At 36.3% G+C, this 26,594-nt stretch overlaps 2 protein-coding genes across 4 annotated transcripts in view; one reads left to right on the top strand and one right to left on the bottom strand.

The window, feature by feature from the left end:
- The window catches only part of USP24 (ubiquitin specific peptidase 24), a 78,040-nt gene extending 63,506 nt beyond the window's left edge, over nucleotides 1-14,534 (top strand). For 2 of the 3 annotated variants that reach the window (XM_034415163.2, XM_034415162.2), the window contains exons 51-67: nucleotides 416-566; nucleotides 1,431-1,526; nucleotides 2,227-2,330; nucleotides 2,424-2,537; nucleotides 2,852-2,948; nucleotides 3,284-3,400; nucleotides 4,760-4,852; nucleotides 5,555-5,657; nucleotides 5,804-5,925; nucleotides 6,179-6,292; nucleotides 6,870-6,935; nucleotides 7,928-7,994; nucleotides 9,149-9,227; nucleotides 9,792-9,867; nucleotides 10,088-10,174; nucleotides 10,796-10,906; nucleotides 12,802-14,534. In XM_034415163.2, the coding sequence (XP_034271054.1) occupies nucleotides 416-566; nucleotides 1,431-1,526; nucleotides 2,227-2,330; nucleotides 2,424-2,537; nucleotides 2,852-2,948; nucleotides 3,284-3,400; nucleotides 4,760-4,852; nucleotides 5,555-5,657; nucleotides 5,804-5,925; nucleotides 6,179-6,292; nucleotides 6,870-6,935; nucleotides 7,928-7,994; nucleotides 9,149-9,227; nucleotides 9,792-9,867; nucleotides 10,088-10,174; nucleotides 10,796-10,906; nucleotides 12,802-12,864 (1,660 nt within the window). In that variant the 3' untranslated portion in view covers nucleotides 12,865-14,534. Of the gene's footprint in view, nucleotides 1-415; nucleotides 567-1,430; nucleotides 1,527-2,226; nucleotides 2,331-2,423; nucleotides 2,538-2,851; nucleotides 2,949-3,283; nucleotides 3,401-4,759; nucleotides 4,853-5,554; nucleotides 5,658-5,803; nucleotides 5,926-6,178; nucleotides 6,293-6,869; nucleotides 6,936-7,927; nucleotides 7,995-9,148; nucleotides 9,228-9,791; nucleotides 9,868-10,087; nucleotides 10,175-10,795; nucleotides 10,907-11,659; nucleotides 11,736-12,801 lie in introns of all 3 variants that reach the window. The other variant, XM_034415164.2, reaches the window with a different exon arrangement.
- A 1,206-nt stretch (nucleotides 14,535-15,740) lies between these two features.
- Nucleotides 15,741-26,594, bottom strand: part of PCSK9 (proprotein convertase subtilisin/kexin type 9) — a 28,704-nt gene continuing 17,850 nt past the window's right edge. The window contains exons 7-12 of the mRNA XM_034415165.3: nucleotides 25,110-25,293; nucleotides 23,325-23,495; nucleotides 20,387-20,535; nucleotides 20,059-20,239; nucleotides 19,267-19,448; nucleotides 15,741-18,258 (exon numbers count right to left, since the gene is read on the bottom strand). Coding sequence (XP_034271056.1) covers nucleotides 18,058-18,258; nucleotides 19,267-19,448; nucleotides 20,059-20,239; nucleotides 20,387-20,535; nucleotides 23,325-23,495; nucleotides 25,110-25,293 — 1,068 coding nt within the window. The 3' untranslated portion in view covers nucleotides 15,741-18,057. The remainder of the gene's footprint in view (nucleotides 18,259-19,266; nucleotides 19,449-20,058; nucleotides 20,240-20,386; nucleotides 20,536-23,324; nucleotides 23,496-25,109; nucleotides 25,294-26,594) is intronic.

Below are 26,594 nucleotides of genomic sequence, written 5' to 3'. Positions count from 1 at the left end.
ATATTTTAATTTGACAGATGGCTTCCTGCCAGCTAGTGATTCCGACCGTGACACTTAGTTATATTAACAGTTTTTCCCTTGGCTGTAAATGTGGTTGACCACGTTAGCGATGCAGTGTTTTTATCCATTCCTTTAGATTTCTGTCCTTTTAAAATATGTATTTCTTGTCCTATACTAACCTCAAACGAATCACCAGATTTATTTATGGAGTGATAAACCTCACAAATTCACAAAAATGTGCAAAGAGGTGAGAGTTCCTCTGATATGGAGGATTGTTGTATAATCTATACGTATTTAATATAGGACAGGACTGAGTTCCCTTACAAGCTGTGCAATCAGGTGTACAATGCAGGATGAATGCTAAACTTGAAGTATGGAAACTGATGGACAATTATGTTTGTAATATTTTCTTCAGGTCTGCTCCATCTTCTCCAGATATTTCACCACAATCATCTCCACGACCCCACAGACCTAGTAGTGACCGTCTGTCCATTTTGACTAAATTGGTCAAAAAAGGAGAGAAAAAAGGCTTATTTGTGGAGAAGATGCCAGTTCGAATATATCAGGTAAGCCATAATTACAGCAGCTGGATACGTTGTTAAAAAGTTAGGTTTTCATGTTCATTTGCTGAAGTATAAATATATAGTAGTTTCAGTTCTGAAACAAACCACTAATAATACTGGAAATTTACATTTTGCTCATTATCAAAAATTGATCTTACTAGCTTGCTTCAGTTAATTTAAAGCACATGCTTTAAGCTGCTGTTTGAAGAATCCATGCGTGTTTATAATGACATTGCTACAATCCTTTAGCAGTCCAAAGCATTTACCATCACAAGCATTTAACAAAAGCAAAAATCTTGTGTTAATAAGAAAGGAAAAGATGTAGAAGACAAGGAGAATGACCAGTATATATATATATTGGTAGCTACTCATAAAGAATACCTGAAGTAAAATTGAAAGAATAGTTAAGATCAGAAGCTTTATTTAGTATAAACAAAATCTTGTTTACACCAACAGTACCATTCCATAACTTTCTGCCCTTGCAAAACATCTTAATGGAGTGAAACCAGTGAACTACATGCAGGAAAATGAAGGTCTAGTTTAATTAGGACTGAAAAGCCCAAAATATATGTCAGAAGTATGAACGGATAAAACAAAAGTTAGTGTGGGTGCATATGATAAAAGAAGGAAGGCATAGACTTATTTACATTCCTTTTTAGTATCTTGCATAATCCAGTTTATTGTGAAAGGAAATGGTATGCTTGTTAGGCATGTATGAAGCACTATAAAAAAGTTTTTAGTGAGATTTCTAATATATGTATATATAGCTTCTGAATAACCTGTACTCCTACCATAATATTTTTATTGCTCATACAGTATCATATTTTTACATTCCTTGATACTGATTTATTAAATGTTGCTTTTCAGATGGTGAGAGATGAAAACCTGAAATTTATGAAGAACAGGGATGTCTACTGCAGTGACTATTTTAGTTTTGTTCTGTCATTAGCTTCATTAAATGCTGTGAGTAGTGAATTTAATATTTCAGTTATTAAGTCCATGCTATATCGGATATGCTAACCTGTGAACTCAAACAAAATGGACAGGCTAGTTCCTAGAATTATCTCAGCAGGCTCTTCCAAGCTCCTTCAGAGATCTGGAGAGCTATGGTCACCAGATCTCATAGGTTATCAATATTTTGCAAAGATTGTGCCAACAGGCTTGAAAGACGTGCTGCATGGTTCTAGTTATTCTGCATAATTCTTGCCCAATCCTAAATACTTCCTTTTGTAGGGATGATTGGTGAGAGAATGGAGGGGATCAACTGTTAAGCATATTAGAGGAAATGGATTATCTAGATATTTATTTAATTGGGATTCATATTGGTCAATTTTTATTAGGAGCTAAACAAATAGATTGTGCCATTCCTGGACCTGCTGGATTCCATAATAGCTTTTGGTGCTATTGAATATCATATTTTTGTGAACCAATGCAAGAATTAGAGAGTTCAAGTACTGTTTAGTAATGAATAGTTTAAGTCACTGGTTATGGGGAGAAAGAGGTTGACTTAGTAGCCATTTATTTCATTGAATGGTAGCTCTGAAAGAAACCTTTATTTTCCAGTTTCTTGTTAAAAGTGGCTTTTACAATTTATAGTTCTAAGAATTATGTTTAAGGAACTAAACTAAAATGCAGTCTTATATAACCTAATGTCTCTATCTAGACAAAGTTGAAGCATACGCATTACCCATCTATGGCAAGAGTGAGTCTACAACTAGCAGTCCAATTTCTCTTTCAAACATATCTGCGAACGAAGAAAAAACTCAGGTGACTTTTTGGAAAAGTTCTTTTTTCTGAAGAATACACATACACTCATTCTTTTCTGGTCGTACCAATATTTCTCTCTTTGCTTCCTTTAAGGATTGATACAGAAGAATGGATTGCAACCATTGATGCTTTAGTTTCTAAAAGTTTTGATGCTTGTCAGTGGTTAGTTGAATATTTAGTTGAAGCTGAAGGACGAGAACTTATTAAGTAAGTACTAACATAGTTGGTCAATCTGTTTGATAAGATTCCATGATATTGTATCCTTCTTTCCAGTTCAAGTCTTCCCCTACTTATATAGCCCCTGTTTATGTAGTTGTGAAAAAACAATGTGCAGAGATATCAGCAGGCCCACAATAACCTTTGGTTTGTAGATAACCCTAGAGGCAATTATCTTATCTAGTCTCTCTACACCTGTGAATATTAGGTTTCCCAGTAGGAAAATAAAAAAGCAAATATAATTTAAATAAGAGCATAAAAGAATTCAGCTTGGCTTCATTTCTCAATGATGGGGTATTTTTCAGAACATTTTTGCTGGAATGCAGTGTAAGAGAAGTGAGAGTTGCTGTAGCCACAATTCTTGAAAAAACCTTAGACAGTGCCTTGTTTCATCAAGAAAAGGTCAGTAATGTAAAAACCACACTGCTCTTTTATTCATTGCATATTAGTAAATTTCTAAAATTTGTTAGTTGACAAGAATCATATGATTTCTAATTGTTATGAATATAATGTTTACACTCAGCAGATTTTTTTTATGAAAACATCTGCTATGATTCTTTTAAAAGCTTGTTTCAAATCTGTCTGACTTTTAAGACTTTAAGAAAGTGTCAGCTTTATTGCAAGCTTTGGAAAAATATTTTTTGCTTTCATCTGTAATATTTTATATTCATTGTAAGCTTGAATTATTAAATTGATAATTTCAAATAAGGGCCTTCTTACTTTTACTTTTTTGACAGCTAAAAAGCTTGCATCAGCTAATAGAAGTGTTGCTGAGTCTATTGGACAAAGATGTCCCCGAGAACTGTAAAAATTGTGCCCAGTACTTCTTCTTGTTCAACAATTTTGTACAAAAGGTAAAAAAAAAACTATTCTACTTTTCAGATTGCTGTAATTAGATAAAAGAATGAAGCTATATTACAAAAAATTTCCAGTATCGCATAGGAAAAAAAATCTGTCCTTTGCCAAGTGGAAGCTCTCTATAGCATGCAAAGTCATAGTTTCAACTTGCTATTCCATAAGAAAAGTAAACTGAAGTTCATAGTTCTCTTAGGAAAGGTTTTTGAGGAAGCACCAAAAGGCTCTGGAAGAAGTGGATTATCACGAATGAAGGCGAATATATGTGTCCCAAGATGCAGGCTCCAATCTGGTTCAGTCAGTGGGACCAGAGGTTTAGTCTTACAAGCTTTTGGACTCGTGTTGGAACCCGTTCTCAGGGAACTTCTCTCTAGCAGTATGTGTGCTTTGAGCTATTCTGTGTGGTATTTATATGGTGCCTGTTGTGTGTGACTTTTTAGATACTGATTGGGGTGTTGAAGGCTGGCTATTAAGTTGTTGGCTGTTGTTTCCTTGTGCTGCCAAACCCTCCCTCTTAATTACTTGATAAGATAGTGGTAAATCAGCTGATGGTAATTCAAGTTCCCTGAGGATGGGCTCCAGGACAAGTCTGAAAGCTGAGACCAAACCAGATTGGAGCCTGCAGAAGTGAAATATCTTGAGTCTTTTCAATCAGGATTCAGGCCTAGTTATAGTACTGAGACAACATTGGCTGTGCTTGTTGTTGATGACATCTGGTGGGATAGGGGTAGTGCATCCTGGCCCTCCTTGATCTTTCTGAGGCTTTCTATACTATAAACCATGATATTCTTTTGGGATGGCTCAGGGGATTGGAGTGGGAGGTACCATGTTACAATGGTTCTCCTCCTTTCTGCAGGGCCAGTTCCAGTTGGTGTTGAAAAGGAAGCAGATTTCTTTCTAAGCCTAAGAACTTTAAATAGTCTGAAGATGTATAGTCATTAACCTCATCTTGTACTGCTGATGCTGCTTCAAATGCCACCCTTTGCTATTCTTTGCATAGTAGTTCACAGAACAGTATACTAAGTAGATTTTAGTTATAGATATTATACTATAATTACCTCTTAATTGTTATGTTATAGTTTTAGCAGATCAATCACATCTTATTATTGAGCTAATAGGGGAAAAAAACCCAAAGGAAAAAAGCAAAGTAAAAATGCCCAGGTAGTTTGGTGTCACAGAGCCATTTAAAGTCTGTAGATCAATATACCGGTAGTTGAATGTAATCACATAAGATTTAAGAAGCATTTCGGAGTAAATGCTTGATCAATTATAATTAAATATTTCAAATATTTAACTTGTTTTTGTGGTTTCTCCATGTTTTCTAGAACATAACCCTATGTTTTTCCTGTCTTCTACAGCAGGGTATAAGAGCCTGTGACCTCCTCCTCAGGCATAGTGCCTTGAGTCATATGATCAATTTCCTTCTTGGTCCCAACCGGCAGAATAACCAGGTATGAGCGTAGGGATAACATTTCAGTCTCTGAGCAGAGTATGTGCTTTAGTCTAGTTCAGAAACTTAGTAGTAAACCTAATTGTTGGGACTTTGAGAAGACCCCTTCACTCTGCAGGCTTTGGCACAATCACTGCTGCTTTTGAATGCAGGAAGATTGCAAGAAATGCAATCATATTGTTTTTCCCCAAGAACGGGCAACGTCCCCTGCAATTACAGCTTCTGTTCATTTGGAAGTAGCCCCTAAAGTAGGAAAGTATGACAGCTGTTTGGCCTAAATTACCTGTATCTGCCAATTATGGGACTGTCAGATAAATGTGATTCAGATTGAATAACTCTGAGTTTCTACTACTTGAAGTACCCTGTATGCTCATTAATGGGATTTTCAATCGGGTATTGACAGTTTAAGGGAATACATAGCTTAGATGCTGGCTGTGCTAGAAAGTCTAATCTATCTGCCCTCCAGCTTGCCCATTCTTTTGGAGCTACTTGGAAGTTCAGGATGGTGTAGCTTATGCTCTTCTTGAATAGACAACAACATCTACCTATTTTGGCTGTGGTAACGTTTTCATCAAATCACTCTGAAAGCATGCTGTTGCCATTCAGTCTGGCTGAATCAGGCTTCATGCCTTTATGCATGAAAAGATACATTAAATGAACTATGAGTGCTTATACAATGTTTGGTATATACTTAACAAAACAGAATCGCAGATGGAGTTCCGCACAAGCCCGGGAATTTGGCTTCCTCCATAATACTGTGGCATTGCTTGTCTTGAATTCAGATGTCTCCTCACAGAGGAATGTAGGTAAGTCTTCTCAATTTTTCTCGATGACCTCAGCTAGATGTTATAGCTGCAGTATGTTTGCCACCCCTGATCATTTTTAAATTATTATTTATTATCAGTTGTTTTTCAGGACCAAGTGTAGTTTTATATTTGTACTTCTTTTACAGCTCCTGGTTTGTTTGCCCTGCATTCACCCCTTAGCATTACTACTTCAGGGCCACTTTTGGCCCTTCATGAAGAAGTGGAAGCTTTGATATTCCTATCTGAGGGGAAGCCTTATTTAATGGAGGTAAGCAGCTATTTTACATCTATTTTATGATGAGTTAAATATAATACAGAACTAAGACTTTAATCGTTGGTCTAGAATCCAATCTCGCAACACTGTTTAGAAATTATGTTACTGCAACTACAATGCTACTGTACAACCCAAGTAGTGAAGAGATACCAAATAAGTATGTAATGCAAGTATGTAATGCATACCAACTTATACAGTGTACTGTTTTTTAAAATAATAATGATAATCCTCTGCTCTTTTCTCAAAGGTGATGCACGCTTTAAGGGAGCTAACTGGATCACTCTCGATCCTTATTGAGATGGTGATCTACTGCTGCTTTTGCAATGAGCACTTTTCCCTTACCATGTTGCATTTCATCAAGGTAAATTTTCTTAATAAATTTTCAAGACATGAATTGTTCTGGAACTGAAACCCAGCGCCTGTAGCACTGATTTAAGAATATGCATTCTGCTTTGGAATTTTGGTTTCCATGATCTGAAACCAAATGGAAATTTTGGTTTCCATTGTGTGATCCTTCTGAATTTTAAGGACTGAAACACACTTTAGTTTTCAATGCTATTACTTTAAGGAGTTACAAAATGTCTATGATTTCTTATTCCCCATATATTCCACCAGTATACAGTATATATCCATAACTTGTATGCTTGAAAATGTTTTTTCTCAAAATTTCCATTTTGCATAAACCACTCTTATTATCTATCCTTTAGTATCCCACATAAATGTTTTTCAGGAAAAATTCCATGAGCTAAAAAATTCTGTCAAAATGAGTTGTAAAGTCTTATTGAAAAGTACAGCATTACTTTCTAACTATTTTCTAACAAAAATATTTATGAACCTTTTACATTGTACAATCTTTTACAATGAATGTTTCTAAAATACAAATAAATAGTTTACCTGTGTACCTTCTGCTTGCCTGAATTTATATTTTTCGCTTGCAGAATCAACTGGAGACAGCTCCACCTCATGAGCTGAAGAATATTTTCCATCTCTTACATGAGTTATTGGTAAGTAGTAAGATAAAAAATAAAATCTCCCTCATATCAAGCTTGTCTCTGTTGTTCTTAGAAATGGTACTGAATGGGTATGCTATTGAACTTAGTACTAAAGCTTTTGACTTTATTCTCAGCACTTTAAAATATTCATAAAAATGCCCCCCAAAATTAATATCTCTACATATTAGACCTAATTTGTAAATGCCATATGTTTTAGTGACTTTTAAATTATACTTTGGTAGATATGTAGCTGTGACTAATGTTAAAATTTTGCCTATTTTTCATTATCTGGCTTGACATAGCATTCTGCTATGTCTGCTAAGTTTCTATTCTATTCTAATTGCTTTCAGTAGAAGCTGTGCACCACAAGCCTCTGTGCAGGGGTAAAATGCTCCCAGTTCGGACCGGATCACCCAATCCAGTAGCAATGGCGGCGGGTGGTTCGGAGAACCGGTAGCAAAAATCCCTGCACCCCTCCCCCCCCCATGCCCAGCTGAGCTGCACGATCATCAGAGGCTTTTTTTATTTTTACTTTTAAAAGCATTTTTTCTATAACCTCTTCTGATGAAAAAATGCTTTTAAATGTAAAAAAAAAAAGCCTCTGATGATCGCACGGTTCAGCTCGGATCATCAGAGGCTTTTCAGAGCATTTTTTTCTGCAACCTCTTGGCCGAAGAGGTGGTTAAAAAATGCTTTGAAAAGTCTCTGACGATCCCAGCTGAGTTGCCTGATCGGCAGAGGCTTTTCAAAGCATTAGAAAAAATGCTTTGAAAAGTTAAAAAAAAAAAAAGTTGGCCACATCCACCCAGTCACATTATCCCACCCCCAACCAAGCCATGCCCACAGAATCAGTAGTAACAAATTTTACGTTTCACCCCTGCCTCAGTGTAACTGATTAAAAGTGATAAACTTTTTTATTTGATCATACCTCTTGTTTAAGTAGACTTGAAATGTTGGATTTAGATTCAGTGTAGCTTAGTCTAACCTTCTCTGTTGTTTCACAGATTATTGAAGATCCTTTACAAATAGAGCGGGTCAAATTTGCATTTGAGACTGAAAATGGATTGCTGGGTTAGTACCACTGCATAGAATTAGTAACTGTGTTTCAGAGAATCATGCAATGAATCCCAACAAGATAACGGTATTTTCAAATACTGCGAGACTTTAGTTATATGAGTGCTTCTGGTTGTAGGCATTGTAAGAGGAAAGCCATGCTATTCTTTGAGATGGGTAAAAAACAGAAGACTGGCAGCAGCTTTTCTAATTATTTTATAAAATTTTAATAACATTTGTTAGTTGGAAAAAGTGCACCAGACTCCTGATGTTTAATTACTTGGGAAATCACTTTGAAATGAAGAAATGTTTTGCAAGTCTCTGTATTCATAGAAGATTTTTTTTTTTTTTGGGTATTCAGAAGAAGAATTTAGAAATAATATACATACCATATTTTTCAGAGTATAAGACACACTTTTCCCTCCATAAAAGAGGGTGAAAATTTGGATGTGTCTTATACACTGAATATAGCCCTGCCCACCCACCAGCCCCCACCCTTTTGGAGGCTGCATTTGCAGCCTCCCAAACAGAACCTCTCAATTTTTTTTTCTTATTTTCCTCCCCCAAAAATAAGGTGCGTCATATACTCCAAAAAATATGGTAATTCAAGAATGTTCTGTGAGATGGGCATCCATATAAGTATGAATTATGCATAAAGTAAATAAACTCCTTAAGAGCTATTTCTCTCATGATAGCAACTTGATTCATATGCAGTATTTTTGGGCATTTTGAGTACTGCAACTTAAGTAGATGATATTGGAGAAATAAAAGATTATAAATTCAGGCTGTGTTGCAGATTTAAAATATCTGCAATTTACTTGCTAAAGCTTATTTTTCTGTATATTAATCTGTAAAAAGAGTTCCTTTGTGAGTAAAAGATAATGAGCCATAGCCTAAATTCAGACATTGCCAAGCTGATTAAAAAGCAGCTTGGTTTGGCATGATATCTAAATGTAAAATCATAGCAAATGTCATGATCTGCAGCAGTTAATGCACCATGAAATGGAGTTTAACTGTGGACATACAAAGATAAGTTGAAGTAAAATGGAAGGTGTAAAAGAGCTGTAAACTGTGCTTGACATATCAGCATTGAGACTGTGTTTATAATCTGTTTGCTCAAGATGGTGACTACTTTTATAAATTATTATTGTTTTCATACCCTCTCTTAACAGCTCTGATGCATCACAGTAACCATGTGGACAGTAGTCGTTGCTATCAGTGTGTCAAATTCTTAGTCACGCTTGCTCAAAAGTAAGTATGTAGTAAAAGTGAAGAAGAGGTGCTAATCATTTCAGGTATATGCTCTTAATATACTAGGATGTGGATGACATTTTAAATACCTTTTGTATCAAACTCAAAGCCAGATTCAAAGGTTGGAGTGTTCTGGCCATAGAACACAATGGGAACGTGGGACTAGTACTTCACTCCCATTCCTCTGTAATCAAGGCAGTGAAAATATTAGCATTGCCAGAGTGACTGCTGCTGACTAGCCAACATATAGAAATATTGGTGAAAGAGACAATATTAACAAACCATTAAAAAGAATTGTTGAAAAATATTCTCATAGGAAGGCTCACAGAGAGGACACCTTTACTAAAAAATAAGGTTGTAAATAACCATGTGTAGTACAACTACTACTAATATTCTTTTGAAATATTTTATCCTTCCTGCTTTGTATTGGCTACAAAGTCGATGTCAAGAATTATTTCTATATGACCAGAAAGGGAACCTCTTGTAAATTGGAATAATTTAAAGAGGGAACATAATCCTTTAATATTTCAGATACATAATTTTCATAATTTCTCTTTCTTAAAGATGCCCTGCTGCTAAAGATTACTTTAAGGAGAATTCTCATCATTGGAGTTGGGCTGTTCAGTGGCTTCAAATAAAGGTAATACTTATTATTACAAAAATAAATATATATAGGTATAATGTAAATCAGTAAGTCCTATTCACCATGGTTCAGAAGTTCCTTCAATGAGTCAATGGTAAGGAAGAGGGAGCAGGAAATTTTTGTTCTTGGAACTGATTTCCTTTTGAAATTCAGTCCAGTAACAATTTGCTGTGCAGTTTTCATTAATTGTTGCTTTCACGTTTTCACATTTTTCTAGATGTCTGAACACTACTGGGCTCCACAAAGTAATATATCCAATGAAACCTCAACTGCCAAAACCTTTCAGCGTACTATTTCTGCACAGGTCAGTAAAACTGGTTGTAAGTTTATTGCATTTTCGTTGCTTTTACTTTAAGAGTGACAGTTGCTTTTTTTTAAATACCCAGATGAAACAAAAGGATTTTGCTATGTAGAATTTTGCTATATTTGCTATGTTCTTTATAGAATTTAGCATACTAGTTATATTTTGATATTTTTAGAGTTATGCATGCATAGAAAATAATTTGAAGGAACTGTTTCAGAAGGCAGGAAGAGACAAGTACTTTAGTACTTTAAAGTACTTTTAAAGTTTAGAGTATTTTAAAGCAGCTGCTTCTTTAACAAGAATCATTAAAGCATTTACCTCTGTCTCTTGAGATGGGGAGGGAAACTCAGAGAAGACTGGAAAAAGGCGCTGGGTTTGCTCTTGCTTTTGAAGCATATACTCTAAACCATTGTCTGAACATGTATAGTGATAAATAGATATTATGGCTACTATGTGGGAATATTATAAGTGGAATAGTTCTATTGATTTTTGGGTTGAAAGGAAAGATGGGTATGTAATTTGAATTCATTTCCAACTACTACACATCTTTGTTTCCCCGGTGACTTCCAATTGCATCTAAACACAGTACCTTAGCTTTTAATTCTCATATTCTTCTTTTAGGACACACTAGCGTATGCCACAGCCTTGCTGAATGAAAAAGATCAATCAGGAAGCAGTAATGGATCTGAGACCAGTCCAGCCAATGAGAATGGAGGCAGACATCTACAACAGGTACATAAAGTGGTTTTGTTTAATCAATGAAATATATGACATATTGACAAAATCAAGCAGCCTGTCAAACGTCTAGCAAAGAACCGTAGAGAAGACGACATGGGAAATATCTTATTCCAACTTCTAAAAATTAGCCTCTTATAGGAATTACATATTATGTGTTGAGACTGAGAAATGTGTATATGATCACTACTGCATCCGTAATATACTATAATACAAAGAAAGAGTTTGCATATATACAATAGTTATAATACTAAACATACCTCTATAGATCTACTCACCCACTTCATAAAAAAAGACTTAAGTCACCTCAACCAACACAAGACAGGAATAGTCTCTGGCCAGAAACAAAAACGACAATCAGTAGAAGTGGAGGGAGAAATAAAAAGATCGAAAAACTGGAGAACTGTAAGTACATCAGACACAAACTGGAATAATAGGATAAAACCTCATGAATTTAGGAAAACAAAAGAGGACTCTGCAAGAACAAAAAGAAGAAACAAAACAAATTTCAGTTTCCCTCTCCAAATAAACTAAACATATACTAATAGAATACAAGATGTCAATCACAACCTTTAACGATTCTCAAATTTCTCTGAAGCTGTTCCAGGGATCTTGATTCAGTGTAATACCTTCAATTAATGCACAGATTCTGTTTGAAGGGATGATTGAAATCAAACTTTGAATTAATTCATTCATCTGAAGCTTCACATAGTCCTAATAATAGCTTATGTGATGTGCTTTGTTTTTAAGGCCCTATTGCCTTCAGTGGCAGGCCAGCGCTAAAGGAAATGGTGAACATGGGCAATATTCAAACATTATGTAGCAGGTAAAATGTCACAATAGAGTCATAGCAAGATTATATTATTACATTACACTGTATTTATATTTCATCTGTCCTCTGATAGTTCATGGTAGTGCTGATCTAATTTATATTGCATTTATTTCTAAACTAACCTTTGATGTTGTCAAAGTTTTGAAAGTATTTCCTTAGATGAAATTAACAATTCAAACCTTAAAATATTCAAATAAAAGCTCTATTTAGTTTGTTAAACAACATATGAAAATATAGTTTCTGTTCCCAGTAACAGGAAGACTTGTGTACATTTGCGTTCTCCTGCTCATTTTCACCACCAACCGATATTAAAAGAGAGTTATCTCTGATTCTAGATAAGTTCTAAAATCATCATGCCATGGAGCCATTGATAGCTTTGTCTTCCATGAATTTGTTTTAAGTACCATATGTTGAGGGACATTGCTTTTTAATATAGCAAATTCCATACATACTTCCGTTTTAGTGCTCCTAATCATGGTGTGTTATCCTAGTCTGATATAGGTAGTCCTCGTTTAACAACTGCAATTGGAACCGGCAACCCTGTTGCTATGTGTCAAGATCATTCAGTGAAACTTCATGTGACCATACCTGATTTACAACATCAGTTCCACTTTGGTCATTAAGCATATCGCCCATAGTTGTTAAGCACATGCCGGAGGCTTAATGACTTCGTGCTGGTTTCTTCATGAACTTTGTCGGTCTGAAGATGGCTGTGAAAGTCGCAAAGGTGATCATGTGACTACAGAACACTCTGACCATTGTAAATGCAAGCCAGTGGCCAGGCACCCAAATCACTATCCCATGACCACAGGGACGCTGCAGCCATTGTGCTATAAGGTTGAACAATTGCTAAACAGGGCAGTTATTAACCGAGGACTATCTATATTTCACATTCAGTCCATCTGTTCTTTTCGTGAAAAATGTAGGGTTAATTTCTGGTTTCCAAAAGGCCGTTGCTAAATGATGCACAAGGCATCATTTATGATACCTTCCAGCAATAACTATTTGTTCAGTTTAAACAACAGCATAACCTTTCTAATTCTTTTGTATTTTTTAAAAGGGCTCAGTATCTCCCATGATGATTGGTGAACCTAAAAGTGACCTTGAAGATGTGGATACTTAATTGATGGCTGCAAGCTGAAGGAGAAAAGCTCCTCTGAAGTGGAGAATACCCAGCACTTTCGTGATATGGCTGGAATCCTTTTGTTTTCACTTTTAGAGGAATCTGAAGTAAATGCTTTCAAAAGATCAATAGGTACTTTGTAATGAGTTAAAAGTATTCTTCAGTTGAGAAGTTCCAGCATTAGGCTATGAAAGTCTCCCGACATCTGCTATGGTTCTTATAGATGCTAGTTTAGGCATGAGTCAAAACAAAACAAAACCCTGTCAAGATTCCACCCATTTAAGAACAGTTATCAAGTAATTGAAACTTTTATGTGAAAATTTAATGAGTGAATGTAAAACTTTTGCTTTTCTGTGATGCTGCAAAACAAAAGAAAAAAAGAAAAAAAAAAGACTTGGGTTTTTATACAGAAGAAAAAATCAGATTGCCTTTACATATAAATGGCAAATTTTTAATCTTTTTTTTTTAAAATATTGAATAGGAATATTCAAATTTATGTAAAAAATGTGTGATTTTCACTTGGCATTGTAAAATATTAGTTAAGAATAAATTTACACAAGGACTTTTGTATTTAATATGTCTCTAGGTAATTTGTATAGTGCTTTACATAAAGGGTTGTTTTTAAGAGAGCCTTTTATGTAAGGATGATTATTCCTTATGGAATGGTTTTGGTACAAGTTAGTCTGGAATCGGTAACCTTTTTTCCTGATGCTGTGTGCTTAAAGGGTAAGAGCAATAAAAGAGCTTTGTTTATTCCAAGAATACAATTATGGCATCAGTAGAACTTTGTAGAAAATGATGAGTAAGTTTAACAAAAAAAGCACTTTAAGACAGAATTTTATTGCTGTTTGCCTCCTTAAATCATCCTTCTACTACTTGGAGACATATTGAATAAACCGTTGTGTTAATAATGTGATCTGCAATCATTTGCTTATACTTTTAAATTGAATAAGTAGAAATTGGCTTTCCATGATTACTTGGGTAAAGTAGGGACATTTCAATTTTTTAAAAAAATTAACACAGGCAAAGGATTGCAAGCTGCTTTGCTTAGCTAGGCAGCACTTGAAATACAAATGTAATTCTTTCATAACTGGAAACAAATTGAACTTAATATGAGTAAGCTTTTGTTCACCACGTGAAATGCAGTTAATCTCTTAAACTACTCTCAACACTTTTTTCCACACCAATGTTGAATCCCAGGTGTTTTTTTTCAGCTTTTTCTTCATTTGCTTTTCCTTTTGCTTTTGTTCAAGGATTTTTGCCTTAATTTATACAAAATATACCATGCACATGAACTGGGGGGAAATGCTCAGAGTGCCTGGACAATTTGCCAAATCAAAGGCACAAGCAGCCAAAAAGTGCCTCTTTTTTTTTTCTTTTATTACTGTTACAAAAACTGAACTGGCACATAAATTACTTCACTGCTGTGCACTAGTTGTGAATATAACAGGTCATTTCACTGTTGCTGGAAACAGCTGCACATCTTCCGGTTGAAATTCTCTGCCATACGGGTGAGTCAGAGAAGTACTGTTAAAAATGACTTTTCAGCTGAATGTCTTCTCTGAAGGTAGTACTTTCAGTGAAGTTAGCAGAACTCAGATATTTTATTAAGCCTTCAAACATTTTAATACAATGTTTAAAAATTTAGAATAAATGTTGTTCCTATCCCATCCTGTGTCACCCTATCTTCCGTTTAATTTAAATGAAAGTAAGTTAGAGAGCTGATTTGAAGAGGAAAGCATCGGTCCAAAATCATTTAAATTTGCATCGTTTCCTATGGAAAAGGGGGTCTCATCCCAAGTTGAAGCAGGGCATTTTTTTCAGAATCACAGGATGATCTGTTTCACCACTATACTTTCTAAAACCACGGCAAACTGTTTTCTGCTTCACTCCTAGCTTGTAGAGAGTTAATGGCTATGGTTTCAAATATAATACTTGGTCAATTATTTGGCTTCCAGCTGTTATCACTTCAATCGGCTGAAGACTTTTTTTTTTAAAGAAACTAATTTGCCATGCAAATTGTCACACGTTTTATGTTGCTATCTCTTTTACTGCTAGTCCTTTTGGATGAAAAATGCATTTTACACATAACATTCTCTAGGATTGGGGCAATTACAATTCTGTTGTCTCTTCTCATTGTGTACAATTGTATTTAATTAGTTCCCAAGGCAGTGAAAAATGGAAAGGAGAGGCAGTTTCTCTGAGGGGAAAAAAAATCCTGGTCAATGGAATAAAGGTTATCCCTCTCACCAAAAAAAGAAAAAGATGCCTGATTATTAAGTTAAAAAACAGCAGTGTGGTGGCCTAGAGGTCTAGGTCTCACCTCACAATTAGGAAGCTGTGAGTTTGATCCTAGGTAGATTTTCTTCTCTGGGTGCAAAGAGAAAATATCTGCTGCAAATTCCACATAGGTGTCAGTGTTTTACAGCACCTTCTGAGCAGTTTATGTCAGCATATTGCCCTCAACTATCTGGATCCTCATGTTATCAACCTCGGAAGGATGGAAGACTGAATCAACCTTGAGCTCATCAGAATCCAAGTCCTGGCTATGGGCAGAATTAGCCTGCAATACTGCCTTCTAATCACTGTGCCACCAGAACAATATCAGTATGCTATTTTATACTAAAAGATGTGAGGGTATTTAAGGATATTTTTCATACCTATCTTCTATATAATCTGGTAATTTATATATCTCCTAAAGTTCTTTGTTTTGCCACACAGTTTATAATGGGTATCACATATGACTTTGAATCACTTAATGAAAAAACCCAAGATGTGATAAAAGTTAGATTTTTTTTCCTTTCTTCTTTCCTTAAATATAATTGTAGAAAAATGCAGAGGAGGGGTTTAAGTACAGCTTCATAAATGCAGCCACATTAAAATTGTATGAAACTTTATTTCAAAAAGAAATTGCTTTATAAAATGTTATATAAAACAGAATAAATATATTCCAGATAAAAATGTAAAATCCACAGCACAAAGAAACCTTCTCAAGCAATTACAGTAGATAATAAATTTGAGTATTAACTTCAAAACAACATATAAAGAATCACATGCAGTTTATTCTATTCACGATTCGGTGTTTTTTGCCCTTTCTAAAGCAGAAATGCAACAGGCTCCAATATACATTTACTTTGAACTAAACTTACATTTAAGAAAATATGTATATGGTCCCTTAGTTAAAAATAATTTTACCTAGTAATTTGACATACACATGGTTAAAGATTCAATTACATAGGCAATTAAACATTTGGTAAGAGGGAAAGATATTTAGATGATAGTAATAGCTTACTTTAAAAAGCCAATTTAAATGGTTGCTACCAAACATTTTGTTAGGAAACTACACTGTTTGGTGCGAGTTACTCAGCGTGTACTTTGTTTCATGGTTGCCTTAAGGCCACTCATGCAGGAGTCCTAAATCTTCAGCGCTTTTAAAAGCTTCAGGTTTGTTTGTATAAAACTATTTTTCATTGATCCAGTACTTTTCCTGGGGCCCAATGATAATTTTTTTTCAGCTACAGTTCCAGTATTTTTCAGAATCCTCATCATAAAAGGATGGAGCTGAGAGTTATGCTTCAGTGATATCTAGGAGACTAGTAATTCTCTACATTGATCCAGTCTCCTTAGAGAAAACTGCTCGCATTTTTGCAGAGCTTCCTCCATTCATGGCTACAGAAACTAACACAGTTCATTTACAATAATTTTAATATGTTAAGTAATACAATTAAAGTAATTGTTTCCTGTGTGAAATGAAAGAGGAGAAATTTCTGCTTCTCAAAAGTTAGTATAAGTATACAATAGGATAAAATCCTATTTCAGACCGGTTACAACCCATTGTTAAGCAGTTTTGTATAATAGCATTGGAGAATGATGACAGAAAACAGTAATGTGTACAATCTAGATCAGGGTTGTCAAATTTACGACGACACGTCAAGTGACATATCTCAACTTTTTCCCCCTTTGCTAAACCGGGGGTGGTCATGGCCAGCACACAATGCAACCACCCCTGATCTAGACCCTAGATGACCAGGCTCTTTCAAGTTGAGAGCAGCAACAACCATAGAATTTCAAGAAGTGAGCAGAAGCAGGAGAAACGCTTCCCAACTCTTATCAAATTGTATTTGAATACTGGCATACCTTATTTTATTGTTTTGCTTTATTCAAATTTGCACATACTGCATTTTTTTAGTAAATTGAAGGCTTATGGCAACCCTTCGTCGAACAAATAAAGAACCTTCATTAAGGTATGTACACTGTTTTTTTAGACATAGTAATATACACATAGAGTGCAAACATAACTTTTATATGCAGTCAGAAACCCTCCCCCTCCCCCTCCAAAAAAAATTGTGTGACTCACTTTATTGCAATATTTGCTGATCTGGAAAGGAACCGGCAATATTTCCCAGGTATGCCTGTTTCCTTTTAAAGCATTAAACAGTTAAATTGTTATGTAACAGTTTAACTACAAAGAATACTCTATTTATTGCATGGGGCCTTTAGAAGGAAGGGTTAATACAGCCCATGGTTTGCCTATGTTTGCTGCAAAATATTACCATACAACTTACTATATAAAAATATTTTAAAGAGGATATAATGTTAATTAGTATGCTCTGCAATTAATCTGCTATCCTGGGCAGATTTAGAGTATTCATACTTTCACCTTTTACACTTTTAAGCATCACTCATATATACACGGACGTTTCTGGTTATAGTTCAACCAATGAAAGGTTGTGACCAAGCTAAAGAATTACACAAACTTTTACCTTCTTCATTCTTCTGCCTGCTCCTCCCCTAGCCTTCTACGCAGCTATAAGCATAATGCATTGAACTAATGGATGGTTGACAAAATAGATATTCTAAAAAGCCTGGAAGTCACTGATTGCAACTAAAAAGTTGTTGAACAATCATGTACAATGATTGATCAAAGATATTTTACAAATGTAGCTTAATTGATATTACTGAGACATCAACGACACCCATCTCTTGATAACAACAATGGGAATGTTGCTAGAGGGACAACGTTTTGCACAATTGCAGTATCTGAAATAGTTGTGCTAAGGCTATCACAAGTAATCCCAAACTGTATTGGAGTCCTGCTCTAGGGACTACCGTGTTTGCCAGTGTGACCCTATATGGCAATTGTCAAAATTTGTGAGACCTTTGGATAGCTGGAGGGGGAGAAAGGTAGAATTGTCATTTGTTACTGGAACTTTGCTTCTCATCCTCTAAGAGTCTCTTTCTGCAGCAGATGGCAACTGCGGTTGCTCCTTTGCTTCCTGGTCGGCCGATTACAACACAGGTGTTGTCCATTGAATATGCCCCAAGAGTGTTGAAGCTATGTGACTGGGCATTACATCCAGTTAGAGTCCAGCCATCATCACAGGTCTCCATCACCTAAGAAAAAGGAATTGGAGATTCTTTTAATCAACATACTGCTAAAATTCTCACGTCTTACTGACTTTTCTTCCTCTGTTGATTTTTTTCCTTTTGAAAATTATTATTCTGAGCTGCTGAAGCATAGAAGTATTTTTTCCTCTCTCTCCTGCTAATGAAGCTCTACAAAATGCTGCACGGAGAATCTGTCATTTCTAATTTAATAATACATTTTTTCATAGGAAATTTTCAGAAGTGAAGCAACAGTTAACTGAAACAAAACTGTCTGCTATGACTATTAGATGACTTCCTACATATTGAACAAGAATGAGGCATTACCGTGTTTCCCCAAAAATAAGAAAGACCTCCCCGGATAATAAGCCCAATCGGGCTTTTGAGTGCATGCACTAAGCCCTCCCCCGAAAATAAGCCCTCCCCAAAAATATTTAAACATGTGCGCAGCTGGTTCCCACCATTTCCTCTGGTTAGGGTTAGGAAGACAGAACTGGAAATCAGACAAGACAGCAAGAGGAGCCCCGTCTTGCTCCATGCGCCCCAAAATAAGACCTCCCCCAAAATAAGGCCAAGCGCTTGTTTCGGGGTTCAAAAAAATATAAGACAGGGTCTTATTTTCGGGAAAACACAGTAGTTGTTCCTTCTCTGCAGAACTTCCTTTTATAGCAGAATCACAGCAAATCCTTGTTGGACAATCTGTGACAGAATCCACAAAACTCATAAACCAGGTCAGGTAAGGAACAAGAAACTCCATGTGCACAAGTCTTAACTTTAATTAATGCTAATGTTGATTAGTTTTGATTTTGGCTGCCGGAAGCTAACATTTTACAGAAGCCCAACCCATTTGATTAATTCATGGAACAATCTGTAACAGCCTTTCCCTGCCTACTCAGTGGCCGTGCAAGGGATTGCACAGAATCATTTTCTTCTTCAATTCATGGGAGCTTGCACTTCTTAGGAACCAAGTTACCATAGTTAGACCGAGAGATGCCATCAAGAATGATATGCACATACCTTAGTTGAGTATTCCAAGGGAGGATGTCCCTGAACTCTGCACTCAAGGCTGGGTGCATGGCAGCAGGAAGCATGCACTGTTGCTTCTCCTTGGCCTACACAGTGGGCCCGGCTACTGTCTGCCTGGTGTACAGCTTTGATGCCGCCATTGAGATCTCCAGCCAGAGAATGGATGCTGCAGCCTGCCAGTGTAGATCATATTAGGGCATTTTGTTCAGTGGCATTTTGTAAAAGATTCACCTGAAGTATATACATGGCTATCACTGTTAGCTAACAGTACTGGGTTTTTTGTGTGTGTGCACAAGATTAGAAAATAAATGGCAGTCTTCCCTCAGTCTTTGTATTCTCACATGCAAAAAAAAAAAAATCCTTAGGAAAGGGGAAATAGAGCTACCAACTTTGGTTTACAATTTTTTCCAAAGTGCTCAAAGAATATCCTAACATTTTCACAGTGGACCAGATGTGAAATGACAGGCATTATAGCACAAGAACAAAATGGAATCCAGATCAGCTGTATCATTCAACAGTTTTAGGTAGTCACTTAAGATGGCAAATGCTAGAAAATGGTGAGAAGCAGGAATTGTATCTCTTTTCTTCTGTTGTGCTGCTAAAGCTGGTCTCTTCTAGTAACATACCATTAGTCACCCAATCTTATGTGACGTTAGTATCTTATGCATAGAAGACCTATTTTAGCACAGATCCTATTTGCTACAACTTACACATAATGATATCTACATCTACATCAAAAATGTTGCTTGTTTAGTTACTATCAAGAGAGCTGTCATTGCATACCTGTCAAAACATGGCTATCTTTGATGCAGCTAACACTTTTCATAGCTGTGCCCTCTGTGGTCTGTGAATGGCTATTAACCTGGCAGTCAGCCTTGGGCCAAATGCAACACCTGGCTATGGCATAGACACCTTGGCCTCGAAATCTGTTGTGAGCCACACACTCCTTCTTGCCTCCAATATCCTAGTATTTGGGGGAGGGAAAGAAGTGAGAATAAGATACCAAGAATGGCATCAAATCTGATTTCCGTATCTGGCCCAGATGCAGATCTGCGTATACAACTAATTAAAATCAAATAGCAAACTACACCATCTTGCCTTTGAACATTACCTCAATGTGCTCCCCTCGCCGCTTGCCATTCTTTGATAAACTTGAGCAGCTGAACATGTCTTCATCGCTGTTGCATCGGGCAACAGCTGTTGCTGCACTGGTTGAGTCAGACAAGGAAGACCACACAGAGCGACAGTACAGTTGTTCCTCTGAAAGAGAGTGGCTAATGGTCACCACTAAGGAATAGCAGAATCCCATTTGTTTAGGACTAGCTCCAGGCTGTAGTTCTACTTGGAAAAATCCTATCTTTGGAAAACACATTGCGCTAATGCACATAGTTAACTAAATAAGCCACAATTGGCCATAAACCAGGTGCTGAAGTTTGAAAAATGTCTTGTTTGTGCTTGCATTATTTTAACCTTGAAAACCCCAAAATAAAGACAGGAATTAGCGGGCTAAGTACTCCTCCCCTCTCCCGGTTATATTTTCCAAACACTAAAGAGAGTCAAGTTTTCACTTCATCTTGTAGAGCAGGTAGAGAGAATGGCTTTGGAGAACAGATAGAGAACATCCACAGCCAAGCTAACAATTAGATAAATGAAGCTTGAGTCCAAGCCAAGGAAATAATTTGAAAACACTTGAGTTTCTCACCCCACCGCCATTCTCATGAAGGGAGAAAAGGGAGGGAGGATGGCACACATGCAGATTTGCAAGATCCTTTTGCTAAAGCTGTTGTAATAAAAGTAGCTTACAACTGCCTGGTGTCTGTTTCATAGTTTAGTGTACCTGGTGACATCACTATACCACAAACATGTCCCCAGTGATCTCCAAGGAGGGACTGATGGCAAAAGTTGAAAAGATTAGTCATTCTTGCCATAAAACAAGAATTATACATTGCAAAGGTTGGGTTCACATAACACTTAAGGCCAATATTAAACAAACCACATTAAAGTTGAGTGCAGTTCATGGATAAAACAAAATTGGCTATTTGGAGGGATTAGATTAGATTAGATTAGATTAGATTAGATTAGATTAGATTAGATTAGATTATCTGCCTATCTAGCAAATATGCTTACATTTTGGTTATCAATTTGCTTAAGTTACAAATGCTAATTCAATTTAAGAGTAAAATAGATAAAAAAAGATTAATAGTTTAAAAAACTAGTGAAAGAGATGTCACTTAATATGTTGATTTTCTAAAGAGAAAGAGTAGGGCCAAATATATATAGTGCAACACAATTTGGACTTAATAAATATGCGATCATTGCAGTAAAGAAAGTAAATTAATTAACTTACAAGGTATTCAACTCTTACGTAAAACAAGCATCAAAGGTCTAGCACCTAAGTAAGTTTATAAATATCTGGAAATTTTGGAAACATCAGATAGTTTGTACAACAAAGAGAAAAATACTATAAACTCAAATTAATACAAATGGTTAAAATCCTAAAATCTCACCTAATTGGTGGAATCAAACAATTTATGTGCAATATCAGTAATTAGATCTATTACAGGAATTTTGAACCTTGTTCATCTTGACCAGCAAATCAGAAAATTGATGCCTATAAATAATGTCCTATATTCTCATATTGTTATTGACAGATTGCCCACCCCCCAAGAAAGACTGGTGGGCTAGCACTGATTAAAGGTAAAATAAAGAACGAAAATAAAGCTTAACGATTACATCAAGACAATAACAAAGCTTTATTGAATTAATCTCAGAAAGAAAGGCTATTTGGGGAAATGGAATTTCAGTGACTATAAAAAGCAACAGCTTGAAATGAGGTTAGAAAATTGGAAAAGCAAAGCAATATCTTCCTTGAAAGATATTGAAGGAAAATTAGACAACAGTAAAACATGAAAATGGCTTAAGAGTGAAGTATTTTAAAAAGGGCGTATTCTAGGAGTGCTTTTTATTGCTCAAGAACAAGCATTAAGTACAAATGTTATCAAAACAAAAGTAGAAAAGATCAGTTTAGATAGTAAATGCTGGTTGTGCCAAGGAAGAAACCACTGACCATATAATAACTGGATGCTGAAGCTAATTACAAAAAAGGCATAGTTGAATTGGGAAGATATCACTGGCATTTTGGTTGAGAGTACAAATTCACCTTCAATTAAGAATTGCTAGAAACATAAAATTACAGATATCACTGAAAGTCGCAGGGCAAAAAAATTAAGTATTTAAAATTCAGACTGATCAACTCTTTGAACATAACGCACACCCCATTAGTATCTTTGTAAAGAATCATTTTTATTTTATTTATGTAATAATTCCGTGGTGCTGTAACTTTGAAGACAAGAAATCAGAAAAAATGCTGAGATCTGCAAATGTAGATTGCAAAAATTTGGAACAAGTTAACAATGGTATCATTTATTGGATTATCTAAATTTAGAATTTACAACAGACCAAACACAACCAATAATATATCTCATACACAGACATTACCTTTACCATATCCAAGTTCTTTGGCAGACTTCAAATCATGAACAAGGTGCTATGACACATGATTAGTGGAATAAGAATAACGAGCCGTCACTAGAAGTCACTAAAAATAAGCTTTATTTGGCTATAAAAAAATTCATTGGGGCAATAGTTTTATAAGCCACTTCAAAGTCATGGTATAGTCTTCAGCTTCTTGAGGAGTATGCTTGATCAAGACAGTAAAAAAATTACTCCAATTTTAAAGTTCACATTCAGTTATGATTTGGTTGAAGTTCAAATAGCTAGTTTGGTGTAGTTTGGTAAAATCACCAAGCTAGAACCAGGAGACCGTGAGTTCTAGTCCTGTTTAGGCATGAGACATTTTGGTAATTTGGGGTCAGTCACTCTTCCTTAGCCCCTGCAAGGAAGCAATGCAAACCACCACCAAAAATATTGCTAATAAAACTTCATAGACATGTCTAGGGAGTTGCTAGGAGTCACAACTGGCTTGAACATACAGGATCTGAAATGGTTCGGGCCTGCACCCATGAAGAAAATATCAACAAGACTCTCACCTGCTAAAATTTTGGAGGGAAGCCCAGCCACTCTGTTTGGTGTTAACAGCCTCTGGTCTTCTGGAAACCAAGCCTCGTTCATAAGGTTTTTGACAGAAAAGTGGATCAGTTTCTGCCTCAGCTCGGAGATGGACAGGGCAGGATTGGCATTCAAGATCATGGCTGCAATACCTAGGAAAACAATCAAGCCCTGTATTTATCCCTCCAAAAACACACGTGAAGATGGATTAGGTTATGTATTTAACAGAACAGAATAGCAGAGTTGGAAGGGCCCTTGGAGGCCTTCTAATTCAACACCCTGCTCAGGCAGGAAACCCTGGCAGGAAATGATTGTCCAATCTCTTCTTAAAAACTTCCAGTGTTGGAGCATTCACAACTTCTGGAAGCAAGTTGTTCCACTGATTCATTGTTCTATCAGGAAATTTATCCTTAATTCTAGGTTCCTTCTCTCCTTAATTAGTTTCCATCCATTGCTTCTTGTCTTGCCTTCAGATGCTTTGGAGAAGTTCTACATTTTATATTTGTATAATTACATCAAAATGCTTTATGCTTGCATGGGTTTTTAACAGGAAGTCCAATTGATACTGATTATTTGCTTGGAAAATCTGAGGCAACTTAATACAAATGCAGACTTTCTCTCGCAGTTTCCCTTCAAGAAAATTATGCTCAAATCCTCCTGCCTGAATCAGGGAAGATTTCTATATGTGTGTGCAAATGAATAATATAAACATGAACCAACTATGCTCTTCAAATTCTAATCTGAATTAATGCCCCAGTAAACATGTACTTCAAAGTTATACCAATCTTAATGGCTTAAAAGGTTACATATGTGAATGTCTTTGGTTTTCATGGTTTTGTCCCATTTTGCCCCTGCATTTCTGCTTCGTGATTAAAGCAAATGAATGGAAAAATAAATGCCCGTTTGATTTAAAACACTGGGAACTTTCAGTCAAATAATTTTCTTTCCTGTTTCTGAATGTGATTGGAAAAGTGAATATGGTATTAGATTTACAGAGAGAAAGGAGCCTATCCATCAACAAAAAGTCCCTGTTCCATACTCAATTAAAAGTTACTCTAAATACTAAATATCAATTCAGTTTCTCATAAATCAGTTTCATCAGAAATTTAAACATGTCTTCTGGAAACCAGTGAAATCTAAAAAGGACTAAACTTGCCTATCTTGATAATGGAATACACACAAAATTATTTAGCTGCCTCTTCTAGAACAAGACAAGGGGAAATGCAGTCAAAAGTCTACCACTTCTTTAAGCAATCCACTGGAGCCATAAAACATAGATGCAATGAAAATGTCCATATTGTACCAGTTTAATTTGTACCACTGGTGGGTTTTGCAAAGCTAGTTGCTTTGTTTTTGTAGCCCCTGGAGCGACAAAGCTGATCTGTATCAAGCTGATACAAACCACTGTGTCATCCTTTGTTCATTTAAATACTAAAAATAGTGTCTTCAAGACCTGATAGGCTTAATACTTCAATTTTCCCTTCCTTAATCCCACATGCAAATAAAAAATTTCTGCCCGTTTTTTCCCACTGATATCAATACATTACCACCATGCACTGTTTTATAGATTTGAATTTTACAAATCTGAGAGTATATTTGGAATGATTTTTCTTAAAGGCTTATTTTTTTCATTATTGAAAATCTTGTCATGCTTGCCTCAAAGTCACTTAATCATGCATGATTGATAGTTATCTTGAGAAAACCTCATTATAAACAAGAACTAAGCAACTTGCTGGACTCTTCATATTTCTGTCCTACAATATTACCTGCGACATGGGCAGCTGCTTGGGATGTCCCACTCTGCGATGTGAAGCAGGTGCTGCAGTCACTAGAGGCACCAATGATATCATCTCCAGGAGCAAACACGTCTATGCAACGTCCAAAGTTGGTTCCCAAAGTCCCCATAGATGCAGGCTGGTCTTGGGCATTGGTTGCTCCAACTGTAATAACCTATGATAAGACAGCATCTTGTCAGTCAGGAGCAAACAGGAGAAACAGAATCTCAAAATCAGAGGTGGATCAATGAACAAACAAGTTTCTCCTGTTCTGTGTCTGGATCCAGCAGAGAAGTACTTTTGAGGAAAGCGATGACAAGATGTTCTTCACCAGTTCTTCTTCCTTTTGTCATTCTTCATACTGCTCCAGTAGCTTCTCAAAGTCTTTTAAAGCATTTTGTTCAAGAAATGTTGAAGGAAGGAGGATTCACAAAGATGACTTCCTTGTCCGCTCCCTCTAGCTCCAACATAGAAGATTATTCTCACTCTATATTTAGAGGAAGGTTTGCTGGCCATTTAGCCTAACTCTATTCAATGCAATAAATTAAAAAAATTAAAATCCTTTGCAAACGATTCTTTAGTCCCTGTTTCTCCACTGAGAGACACCCTCCCTCCAAATTTTCCTAAGTAATTGATTTTCTTGATTGAGAAGATCAGAGGTGTTTTGTGACACAGGAAAATGTTACACGGAAATACCAAAAATATTGTGCAATTATTATTTCAGGCAGAGGGCTGCAGGAGGCCATTGCAGCCGATAATGGGGCCTAGAAAAGCTGCACGCAGCCCCCCACCCCACCCCAGCTCCATTTTTGCTGGCAGAGGGCTGCAAGAGGCCGTTGTGGCTGAAAATGGAGCTTGGGAGCCTGTTTCCGCTGGCAGAACACTCAGGCCACCCCCGACACAAGTGACGTGAAGCTGGCCACACCCACCCCAGCTCCCCAGCCCCGAGGTCAAATACAACCCTGATGCAGCCCTCAATGAAATCAAGACCTGTGGTTTTGACATATTGTGGTTTATGGCATATTGGAGGAACAGTCAATAAAAAACGACCATACCACATTAAAAGAAAGTTCAAAAGAGACTGTGGGACCAAATAGGCTAGCTCTGTTCTTTATTGTGTGTCTATATAACATAATTGCATGTATCACCACCAAACCCACAACAGAATCACACCATCAGGGTATTTAGATAGCTAGAGAATGGGCTATGTGGGAGACCTTGGATAAGCCAGTATTTTACTGACATTCTGGCACTCCACAAGCATACAGGTTTTGATCCACACCATCTGAACAGTTGAGAGGATGGCATGGGTGAAGCTTCTCAATTTCCCATATTCTAAATGAGTTGGTACATCATTGCGACAACTGAAAAACACTGCATTTCAGGCAGTGAGGTAACTGGCAGATCTTGATGAGCTGGAGTTTTATTAGAGCAGAGGTGGGCAACTATGGCAACTTTATAACCTGTGGACTTCAA

This window comes from Pantherophis guttatus, chromosome 3 (genome assembly GCF_059756535.1).
Source record: "Pantherophis guttatus breed Tessera chromosome 3, ASM5975653v1, whole genome shotgun sequence".
Taxonomy (NCBI): domain Eukaryota; kingdom Metazoa; phylum Chordata; class Lepidosauria; order Squamata; family Colubridae; genus Pantherophis; species Pantherophis guttatus.
Note: the sequence above shows the minus strand (reverse complement) of the source record. Positions and strands in the feature narration are given on the sequence as shown.